Source organism: Lagopus muta, chromosome 8 (assembly GCF_023343835.1).
Source record: "Lagopus muta isolate bLagMut1 chromosome 8, bLagMut1 primary, whole genome shotgun sequence".
In the NCBI taxonomy this organism is placed as follows: domain Eukaryota; kingdom Metazoa; phylum Chordata; class Aves; order Galliformes; family Phasianidae; genus Lagopus; species Lagopus muta.
Window position 1 is genome coordinate 10,025,627 of NC_064440.1, and position 11,945 is coordinate 10,037,571.

General features: G+C 46.5%; 1 protein-coding gene across 1 annotated transcript in view; it reads right to left on the reverse strand.

Moving 5' to 3' along the window:
• Positions 1-11,687, reverse strand: part of PDIA5 (protein disulfide isomerase family A member 5) — a 97,681-nt gene extending 85,994 nt beyond the window's left edge. The window contains 5 exon segments of the mRNA XM_048952592.1: positions 1,679-1,805; positions 11,167-11,393; positions 11,396-11,498; positions 11,500-11,636; positions 11,639-11,687. Of these exon segments, the coding sequence (XP_048808549.1) occupies positions 1,679-1,805; positions 11,167-11,393; positions 11,396-11,498; positions 11,500-11,636; positions 11,639-11,687 (643 nt within the window).
• Between the last annotated feature and the right edge of the window lie 258 nt (positions 11,688-11,945).

Below are 11,945 nucleotides of genomic sequence, written 5' to 3' on the forward strand. Positions count from 1 at the left end.
GAGGATGTATCTGGGATTAAAGTTCCTATCTCTGTATTCTCATCTTCACTTCCCCTCCCCTTTTTCCTTAACTGGGTGACAGTTATGCAAGAGCATTCTAATTGTGCAAGGATCACTGTGCGAGGGAGAAACATTAATCCCACTGCTGGCTCTGCATGCGGCACTTCATACTGCTAAAACCAACCAATTAAATAATAAAAACAGAAAGAAGAAATCTCCGCAACACGCTTTTTGAACAATGCCTATAGGGCAACATTTATTTGATGAATGTCAGAGCCAAAGTGCTCTGGTTGTGCTACTAAAAAAAAAAAAAAAGAAATTAAAGCAACCACCACTTAAAGTATTAAGCATAAAAAGAAAATTTTCCCTTTAAAAAGCTGAATAATACAGATGTCTTTTTTTCCCCCCTTCATTTAAAGCATTCCTTTCAAAAAATCACTGTTCAAAACTCTTTTCTGACTTTCACTTTGAACCTGTTACTGAAAAACCATTTGTCCACGTTTTAGCCCTCAGAATCTCCCATTAGAACAAAACGGAAATACTTCAACAAAACTTGTCACATCTGTCATTTTAACTGTCACAGAATAAGCCCATCTATAGAAAACAAAGTTAACTATCCCAGCATCCACACATTTTTGTCTGCAAAATTCTGATACTGGGGGTGGGGTTGGGTCCCCACATACAGCTCTGGTTTGCCATGCTTTAAAGCCAGAGCAATCCTCCTGACGTCACCGTGTCTAAACTAAGACCTTTGCAACTGGCAAGAAAGGAAGGATGCAACCCCCAAGCAAAACTTATCCTTGTACCACTTGTCCAAGAGGAAAGTAAAGGAGGCAACAAAATAACAACACACCCAAACAGTACACAGAAAATCAACTCAGTGAAGGGTTTTTCTTCCTGCCCTCCAATGTGTTGCATGGGCACAAGAGCATCCTGAAGTCGTGCACAGAGCTTCAAGATTGCTTCTTAATTTTCTATGGCGCCAACACAAACAAATAGCAAACAAAAAAATCATCAAAACAAATGAGGTGACAAAGGTAAAGAAGGAACAGAACACAGCAAAAGAAAGAGCAAACAGACAGATATAAGCAAGAGTGAACAACCAGAATGAGAGAGAAGACAGCAAGGAGATTCAAGGGGACAGGCGGCATGATGTGAAGTGAGCCATTTTCTCCCTCTTACATAAGCAGCTCATTTTTTATTTCTATATTTTGTTCATTAGAGTTGAAAGACAACCGTGGGACATCCAAAGCTGTCAAAAGCAAAGACAGGCTGATTTCAGAACTGTAACTATTCATTAAGCCTTTCAGTGCCACCAGCAAATCGAAACTCGCCAACTACTGCGATAAGCACACCAGCAAGCTCTGACTGATAGCTTTTGTGAGCAGCCATTTTTTGGCTACAAAGCCAGAAGGTACATTTTCACCAGTGACAGAGCAATTAAAAGATCAAATTAAGAAACCCTTCTATCTTGAGACATCAGGAGTCTCTGCAACAGAACAAAGGACACCACTCCTAAAGAAGCCCTTGTGCTGCACCTTGCAGTCACATAAGGTAACACAGAGCAAACAGCGAGGACAAAGAGCTCAGTCATTTGAGTAGAACACATGAATATCCACAAACACATCCATGCTATTGGGCCCAAAGACCTGGGTCAGTCAGGAGGAAAGGAACTCACCAGATTTGGAATACAGCACTAGTACGTTGTTTCGTGTCCTGAGAAGCTTCTTAAAATCCTTGTGGTCACTTATTTTTTCTATGAGAGGAGACAATTTCAATGAGTACCCAAACACCAGCAGAAATGCCTACAGAAAAAAAAAAAAAGCCAGAAACATTAGAAATAGTTTCCACACTGAGAAATAAAACACAAACTGCTCTTGAAATTGCCTTGATCTGTTTCACAATCTGGAGATGTACTGCCATAAATAAACTATTGTGTTGATGTGACCAGCAAAACAAATGAACGAAAGAAGCCATAACCATGATTTACTGAAACTGGACCAATACTGCTCCCAGTAAGCAACCTTAGGTGGAAAGATGAGGTAAATTTAACATCCAGAAATATGTTTACAGTTAAAAAGTCATCGCCTTTAGAAGTTTGTTCCTTTAATTAGAAAAAATTCCTATGTAAATTTAATATACAGTAACAAGAGATGCAGCAAAACACCGCTTTGAAAGCCCTCTTGCCCTGGTTCTTTAAATCCTCTGAAAACCCAGAGGAACATGCCCATACCCTGCAGAAGGCAGCAAGAGCCATGCGGTTAAATAACTAACCCAAGCTGACACGGAGCAGATGAAGGAAACAAAGGCAGAATTTCTAAGCAACTGTGTCTGCATTTAGAGGCACAGCCCCCTCCCAACCACCCTCCTCCAGGGGATGAGGGCTCAGCTCCCCACCAGCCACACCACATCCCAGTGCCTTTGCCACAAGATCAGGCTTGGCTTCCACCATGTCTCACAGGCATGTCTCTTAGTCTCTCTGCATCCAGGCAAAGAAATCACTTCTTTTGTGGCATCTTCTAGCCTACTTAAAATCACAGCTGTTCCACAGCAGAACTTGTCTTTTACTCTGCCATAAAGCAAATCTAGCAAAACATGGCCATAACCTTCCTAGAGCCTCCAGTGCTCATTTGTGCTGCAATAATCTTCAATAATAATAATAATAATCTTATCCATAAGGCTACGCCGCCTCCCTTCTGCACAGTAATGAATTCATACTAATGGAATGATTATGGGAAGCTTAGCCGGAGAAATTATCTAGTTTACATTCACCTTACAGTAAAACCTTAACACTTAATTGCTGGGCTAAAAGCTTTCATTCATTTGCCAAAAACACACACAAGATGTTCCGCATCTCCTCAATTACAGGACTAATTTTGATCAGGTCTCATTCCAGCTGGGTTGTAAAACTTAGGTCCAGGGTGGATGGGAAGAAGCAGGGCCCTGTTCCTCACACCCTGCGTGCTACAGATTGCAGCATTCAAAACAAGGCACTCAGCCAACCCAACTCAGAGGATGCAGCCCCAGGCATTGTTTCATTACAAAACCAGTTATCTGCTAACACCATGTCAACGAGACACCTATGAAACACAGCTTGAAAGAACCAGAAGCTTTTTCCACATGTCGAGCAAGGAGGTACATGGAAACAGCTGAACTGGAAGGACTGCCATCCTCAAAGCAACCTCAGGACATGTTTAGGAAGAACTGCTAGAAGATACACCTGCAATATACAATGCAAAAGTACAACAGGCAGCACAAGCTTAGGGCAAACAGGTCAACCCACTGCATAACACTGCTCCATCAAATCCCAATGCTTTATGTCATCTGACACACTCATTCCTCCAAATCCAGCTGTCCAGAGCTCAACCTCTCTCCTTCAGGCTGATGAACATGAATCACTTGTGTATTTTGTGAGGTAAATACACAGTGCTGCCAATCAATGCTGACAAACACAGTTGTGCTAGGCGAGGTGACACAGGCATTCAAATTCCTGCTTAAAACTCTTGCAGTCAGGAGCTGTACAGGAAGGATTAATCTAACATGGCTTTATGAGCACATCTCTTTAATCCTAAATATTTTTTAAACACTTTCCCCACAACTTTATGCAATCACTCAAGTATCCTACTGTTTTATTTCTATCTTCAGTTACAGGAGGCTAAACTCAACCTGCACTGAAAGCAGGGGAAAAGCAAAACTGTAGCCTGTTCCCTTGGTTTAGAAACCTGCAGTTAAATCAGGAGAAGTAGGTCTGAACTTACTGCTGATAAGAAAGAATTGGAATTAAAAACAACACACACAAAAGCCACTTTCAATATGACACCACACAGTATTACGAACTTTGCTTAAAGCATCCATAGAGTTCCACTCATAGCTTGAATGCACATGTATCTCACGTCTCTTCCAGATGGAAAGGCTGTTTAGGCCATTTCAGAAGGTTTTTTTGCTGTTGTTATAATGGCAGAGCTATAAACCTTTTGAAAAATTGGATTCTGGAAACAGTGACAGCTCTAACTACTGCCTCGCCTGCGTTGCCACTGAGAGAAAGCACGCGGTACTGCTGGAACTGCAGCACTTCAAGGGAAAAGCACGAAACGTTGCAAAGATGCGCTGTTATCTCACCCTATTTCTCCCAGGGCAACACAGCAATGCTCACATTGCCGTGGTCTCACTGCAGCACCCCTCTCTGATGCTCCAGCTCAGAACAGAAAGGCACCACATACAAGCACGTCTATCAGCCCCACTCAATAAATCATCATTTCCCTTTAATTAAGATTAACGTTCCAGCCTTTTTTTTTTGTCACAAAACCCAATCTGATCTGAGCCAGTAGCACCAGCAGGGCAGCAGTGCCCCGGCTGCCACCTCAGGCAGCAGCACAGCACCAGGAGGTTATTGGCTGCACCGAGGAGTTCACGCCTTTCCAACCAGCGTTTGCATTGCGCTGTGTTTGCAAAATGATAAGAATTCAGTAGTTCTGTGCTCTCTGGCTTTCTTGTGCAGAAATGAATGAGGGCACACTGCTTTTTCTTTAAATCCAGAGCACGAGAGGAGACGAGCTCCTATTAAAAAAAGATGTCATGGAAGATGTCTGTTCCTCCTGGGCAGGAGGTTGCTTCCAGATGCATCACACCAATAGAGAAACGAGCTAAACCCTACTGTCGCTTGAGCATCCTAAAGCTTTAAAATCTGTGCACAACCACTGCGGAACAGCTAAGGAAGACTCCAAACGCTTTACCTAAAAGGTGAATGAGAAGCTCCTTCCCTCAGCAGCCTTCAAAGCAGAAGGCATACAAGGACCATACCAACACCTGCACCATCCCTCTTTCAGAGGGCTCTGCTGATGACGAACTGCAGTAAAACTGGTGGATGGTCTGTTCTGTTTCATGCTGTGCTTGTACACTGCCCAGAAGTACGGGTCCTCCCAAGGTTGCTCTGCAAGCTGTACCTGATACAGCCATCACCTCCACAGCCTAAGGACCTTCAGAAAAAGCATACACAACACAGACTGCAAATTGCAAACCTGGAGCACTTCTCATCTAGGTAGTTCCCCCAGCTCATGAGCTGAATGGGAATTTATTTTCACAGTGCTGCTCTGTGTAGGTTGCACGTCACTCACAGGATCGCAGCGTCTGATCTGAGATGCATCACGGATTCTCAGGTAAAACACAGGTGAACCAAATCCCTCAAGACAGCCAATTCAAACCTGCTGGGAGATGCTGCTGTTTGAATACAAGGTACAAAACACGTGTTCTGCCTCTGCTCTTCAAATCAAAGCCCGTATTTAAATACATAATCTTGCAAGCTAGGTGGAAGGAGTCAGAAAGGTTTAATTTTCCCTTTTCTTCCCCCCCTCCCCAGCAATTCCTCACAGAGCTGCTGAGCACACACGTGTTACCAACAGCCAGGCACTCCATAGCCCCTCTGTTAGAGCTGCACCTGAGACAAACCTGAGTCCTCAGAAACCCAGAGGCAAAGATAACCCACTGGCAGATAACTATTTGCTAATTACACAGCCAGGACAGACACTAGCAAAAACACAGCCATCACTCAGGCCATGCTTTTTGCAAATCACCAAGGACCTGAGAAAGCAGAGTTTACTCCCCGAGTTGTTACTCTTCTCTGAATCTCATTTCAGAATGAAAAATGGGAATATTTTTTAAGCTGACACAAGAAGACATTTTCATATTTTACATTTATTATTCAAATGAAAAGGAATAAACGTTCCATTCTCACAGAACCTCAACCTTGATCCTCACCTCAATTCACAATTTGCTGCCCACAAAAACTGCACAACAGCACAGACTCCTGCTATGGACAAGCAGCATGGCTGGAGGAGAAGTTTGTATCTAGGACAATGGAAACACAGTTTTAAAAACAAGAAAATACAAACCCAAGTTCAATAAGGAAGAACCATCAGAGGAGCAGAATTGCAAAACTGACAGAAAAAACTATTTCCTATTCTCTCATTTCCAGTTCAAGAGCATGAAATATGCATTTCCCTGGACACAAATTATGCTTAAAAAATACAAAGGGATACATGACTGAAACACTGCTTAAGTGCCTGCATCCATATGTCAACATGCAATTTTTATGCGTGCACTAACACTTGCATGTATAATTAGGGAGACAATTTGCACACCATTCATCAGGAGTAGCATGGGTGATGCGAATGGTGCTGATTGCAGCTCAACTGCTGCTCGGCAGGAACACAGCCACAATTCCAAATGCCTGTCCTCCAGCAACATATTGACTTTGAGTTCTGTCTTAGCTTAATCACCCACTGATGTCATTTTCATTTTGGGACAACAGTGTTCAACCCACTGCAAATATGGTCAAAGAGTGACCCTGTGCATATGAAACAGATTGTGTCTGACAAGGCATTTTATGGGAATTTAGCTGAAGACCAAACCTGCCTCAGAATTTCAAGCAGCAGTGCAGATCACAGAATTTAATTTCATAATTGATTTCTTTCAGAGGGGAGTAGTTCACATTCTAAAAAGATGTCTTGCCTGATACATTAAAGTGAGGAAGGGGAAAAAAAAAAAGCAACAAATCCCAATAACAAGACCAGACTTCACTTTTCCTTTCCTGTTCAGTCTCCAAAACAAACCCACAGCAAAGCACACACTTTGCTCCAGAATGTGAGTTTGAAGGAATATCCCTATGCTGTGGGATGCTGCTCTGTGAGCCTGCAGACAAGCCAGGGGCACAGGCAGATCCCAGGGTGCAGCAGTGCACCAGCCACCTCCAGGTGAGAGAAGGAGGGACACAGACACGGCGCTCCCTTCCCCCCAGTTTGTTCCAGCTTAAAAATACAAGATGTTCAAATCCAAAGCTCTCTTGTTTACAAGAATCACTGTTTGACTGCAGATGTTTTATCTTCCTTTTTCATCATACCAGCCACTCTTGACCTTGTGCAATAATTGCTTGCTTTTCACTCAAGTCCTCCCTATGCTGCTATTTACATTCAGGGCTGTGCAGCTTTGATCACTGAGCCATTTGTAACAAACGTCTTCCACGATAGATAGTGAGATGTAGGACAGTCCCCTGTTTTCATTCATGATTACTATCCAAAATAGCTGCAGAAATGTTTTAATCAAATCAGATGAGTGGAAATAGGGTTATCTCTGTTGCCCAAAGGTACCTGGAAGCCCTGTTAAGCACTGGCACACCACAGAGAGGTGGTGGATGCCCCATCCCTGGAGACACTTAAGGTAGGTCTGGACGGGGTCTGAGCACCTGATGGAGCTGTAGGGGCCCTTGCTCATCGCTGGAGGGTAGGACCAGATGGCCTTTAAAGGTTTCTTCCAATTCCAACAAGTGTGGATTGGAGCACCCTGGTCTAGAGGGAGATGTCCCTGCCCATAGCAGAGGGTTGAAACTAGATGATCTTAAGGGTTTCTTCTAACCAAATCATTCTATGATTCTATGATTTATTATTCAAAGGAAGGGGAAGAGAATGGGTAATGAGATACATGGAAGTGAGATACATGGAAGATGCATTCTAATTCTGTATATAATCCAGACCAATTAATTCTCACCTCAAATCATGCAAGGAATAAAATACTAAAAACAAAAGAACTGCCAGCACTTCACTGTGATGGGTCATATATGAAAGAGGCAAGTGTCCCATCCTCTTCTGTTCACCAAGGAAGGCAAATCAAAATCCTGGCAGAATAGCTTCATATTCTTTAAACTTAGTCTGAAAAATGCAACAAATAAAGCATTCAACTTGATGCAGCACTAGCTATGTTCACTTTCCAAATATAGAAGACAGTGAAAATACCATGGCGACGTCAAGATTTGCCTAGTCTCTACTGCTCATATTGTTCTTAAACACTGGGTTTTAAGGAACAGAAGCTACAGGCATAATAGCCTGTACTAAAGGTGGTTCCAAAGCTCTGCATAGCCAATTAATTGTATGGTTTATCACCGGTTTTCAAATGCTTAGTGAGGGAAAAAAAAGGCAACTATTTGATAATTAACAACTGACTGTAATAGGGTCAATTACTAATGCTGACGAAGAACTTCCTCCTTATTAGGGACGTGCAGCTCGCTCTCTCCAAGCCAAGCATCACTGCAAAACAAGCTGCTGGTGAAGGACCATGTCAGATGCTGCTTCTCAACACACACATTGGAATAGCTTCAGAAACTCAGGGCACGAGAAGAGCATGGCCCACACAACCCCCCACTAAAAACTGGGTTTGAAGAAGTTTAAGGAACTATCACCCAGCACAAGAAGCATGTAGGAGAGGCTATAAAAGGAAAACAAAACCACTATTAATGGGGCTTACGAAGAAGAGAGGGCAAAAAAAAAAAAAGGTGACGTCTGAAAATCCTTAGCACTTCATACAGCAAACGTTATCTTCAAAGCACTGCACAAATATTAACTAATTAATCCTCACATTTTTCTGCCAGGTGAGAAGCAAATAAGCTTAACTTCTACAGCAGGAGCAGAATTCATGGGGAAAAGCAGAGCTCTGTGAGAGGCAAAGCAGAGGCAGTGCCTGCATGAGTCAATGATCCCAGAGCAGCCCACAGTGTCCCCAGTGCTGGAGGTAAAAAGGGAGAGACAGGTTGACTGCAATCACCCCAGAAACTACAAAGAAAGGTCTCATTACCCCCTATTTTACTGAAATCATAGAATCAGTAAGGTTGGGAAAGACCACTAAGGTCACCGAGTCCAAGTGCCAGCCCACCCCCACCATGCCCACTGACCATGTCCCTCAGTGCCACATCTACACTCTTCTTGGAACACCTCCAGGGACAGTGACTCCACCACTTCAAGGAACAACAATGCTGAAAAGCAAATATAAATGGTCAATAACAGAGCAACGTCCACAGCTGATTGCCCATGGTGTTGCGAGCTCAGTTCTGGGCAGAACCATTGCTCCTGGTGATCACACCACACTTGTAGCAATGTCCCAGCTCTTCTAAAGGGAATTTCAGCTCAAATGCCAGTAGATTCAACATATCATTCCATAAGGCCTACACACCTGCCAGAGGGCCACACCGCAGAGCTACCTGCAACAGGGAGCCCACCCAGTCCCCACCAGCCAGGATCCCGGGTGTGTTGTTCTGCTGGGCTCTGTTTGGGAAGGGACAGCACCTGACCCCCCAATGGCAATTTCAGCCTATTGGTAAGCTCCCTCCCTGTGCCTCCAACATTAAGTCTGGTCCTTCAAGCACAGGGTCTGGCCAACCGCTCACTCAACCCAATGGGGAAGTACCCAAACCACAGCTTCCCTACAACTCCAGCTCATTCAAGAAATAAAACAGAGATCAGCATAGCACCTCTCTTGAGCGTGCACCATGAATCTGCAACGATGCAGGAGACCACTAAGAATCTTCCCTAAGGAGATCCCAAAGCATTTTGTCCACCCAGCTCACAGCTTTCCTTGCACAAACACAGGAAGTCCCACAGAAAGCAGGATTTCAATGCACGGAAGCTGCCTCCAGTTTGGGGTTCTGCCCCTATTTTTCAGGAGCACTAAGCATGCACCTGGGATCGCAGCTTGAGCTGCACATCTGGCACTCTGCATTTCCAGAAGGAAAAAAAAAATAACATAAATCACATTCAGGTACATAAAGAACTGTGTCAACCCAAACTGTAAACATCATGCAAGGCATGGCCAGGAGGAGACAATGCTCTCGTTACCCTCTGCCCCCAGCCAGCCACATTGCTTTAAGTCTGCACATTGAGAATGTCTCTGTCGAGCAGCCCCACTGGCTTTGCAAACAGAGGCTCAAGCAAAACCCAAAGGCAGGTTTTGCAATGTCACAGCTGTAGGCTGTGTTTAATCCCGGCATACAGCGAGTTACATATTTCAAGATGAAAAAACACACCTTCAAATGCAAGAGAATGCAAATTGGAAGAAATAATTTAAAGTACTTGTACACGGCAAAGGGGAAGGAATTAGCTGAATCAACAGCTCGATGGAGACATCTGCTCAACACGCAGCACCACAGTGCAAATAAAATGCCGGGGCAAATTAAGAAGGGGAAGAGAGAATAGTGTGGATAAATGACAATGGCATCAAATAATGCCACTGACAATGGCAGCTCACTCAGCTCAGCTCAAAGGCAACAGGTCTGAAACAGCAAAGGCGCAAAGAAGGGCAACTAGAAGGGCTGGAAACAACACATCCACCTGCAGAAAGGCTTCTTTTGTCAGGAGGAAAAGTAGCTTCTAACGTACAAAGAGATCTCACAGAAAAATACCTGCATTAACACAGAACAAACGTTACAGTGGGAGAAGTCCCGCAGCCTCAGCCAGCAGAATACAAATAACCCTCCACGCTCACCGCTTTAGAAGGAAGGGAAATCCAGCCCCGGACCACAGCACACGCTTAATCCCCGAGCACGCTGCCCTGGGTCTCGCAAAAAGCCGCGTGTACGGAAGAGGCGCCGAGGCGGGGAAGCCTCACGGCCACGTCCGGCACTCGGGGGAGCTCAGCCCCCCGCTCCGCTCCATCCCAGGACCCGAGCCACGGAGGAGTAAAGCCAGCCTCCCCACGGAGCTCGGCGGTGCGTACGCTGCCGGGGCCGTACGGTGCCACCTCGGCCACGGCCACGCGTCCGCACTCGGTCTGTTCGAACCAGGTCAGCGCTTCCAGATCGCGCGGATCTCAGATCCGGCGTGCATAAGAAAATTAAAGTAATTGGGCATTAATTATTAACTCCATTTGTCTAGGAAGAACTATAGTTCACGTCAGCCAAGTTAAAGGCGCCTTTCAAAGCGTTCAGCCGATGCCGGCAGTAACTCACCGACCCGCGGCCAGAGGAGCAGCGCCGGACCCGACCCGCAGCCGGGGCTCTCCGCGCCCGGACCGTCTCGTCCCGCACCACCGCCCCGCAGCAGGAGCGGGGCTGCTGTACAGCTCGGACGGGGCGGGACGACAGGGGCTCCTCTCTTTTCTCTCTTTTTATATTTTTTTAAGAGAAAAGCAAGGCAGCAGGGCTGGGGAACACCTGGGAGAAAAGCCGCCACGGCCGTGCCCCCCCCCGCCCCGCCAAGCCCCGGCCAGGCGGCGGCACCGCCGCGCCCAGCCCCGGGCCCCGTCCCGCTCCCAACTTCGCCCAACTCCGCCGGCCGCACCCCGGGGCCGGGACGCGAAGCCGTCCTGCGGTCACCCCATCGCTCCTCCGGTCCGGCCGCCGCTACTCACCGTCAGCCCGAGCAACAGCAGCGGGAACCGTCCGCAGCACCGCGCAGCTCCCACACGCTGCCCCGGCACAGCCATCGCCGAGCACGGCGCTGCGGGCTGCGGCTGCCGCTGCCACGTCTGGCGGCGCACGCGCGCTTCGTCGCTCCCGCCCGGCCGCGCGGGGCATGCCGGGAGTTGTAGTCCGCCGCGCCGCCCCCGGGAGGGCTGCGGGAGTGCGCCCGGACAGCGGCTGCCATTCCGCGGGGGGTTGTGCCGTGAGCTTCCACCTCACTCCCAGCATGTGCTGGGCTTACAGTCGTAGAATCATCCAGGTTGGAAAAGACCTCTAAGATCTAAGATCGTGTAATCCGTCAACCTGTCCCCACTGTGCGCACTAAACACGTTCCTTACTGCCTCATCCACATGGCTTTTCAGCATCTCCAGGGACAGTGACTCCACTGCCCTGTATTCCAGCACAACACTGCTCTTTCAGAGAAAAAATGTTCCCTAATACCCAACCTGACCCTATAACTCCAGGCCATTACCTCACATCCCATCGCTGTTATCTGGGAGCAGAGGCCAACTCTAACTCACCACAACCTCCTTTCAGGGAGTTGTAAAGAGCCATAAGGTCAGCTCTGAGCTGCCTCCAGTCTGAACAATGCCAGTTCCCCCTGCCTCTCCCCATAGGACTGTGCTCCAGACCCTACACAGCTCCGCACCCTTCTCTGGACACACTCCAGGACCTCAATATCTTTCTTGTGGTGAGGTGCCCAGAACTGAACACAGCACTCGAGCTG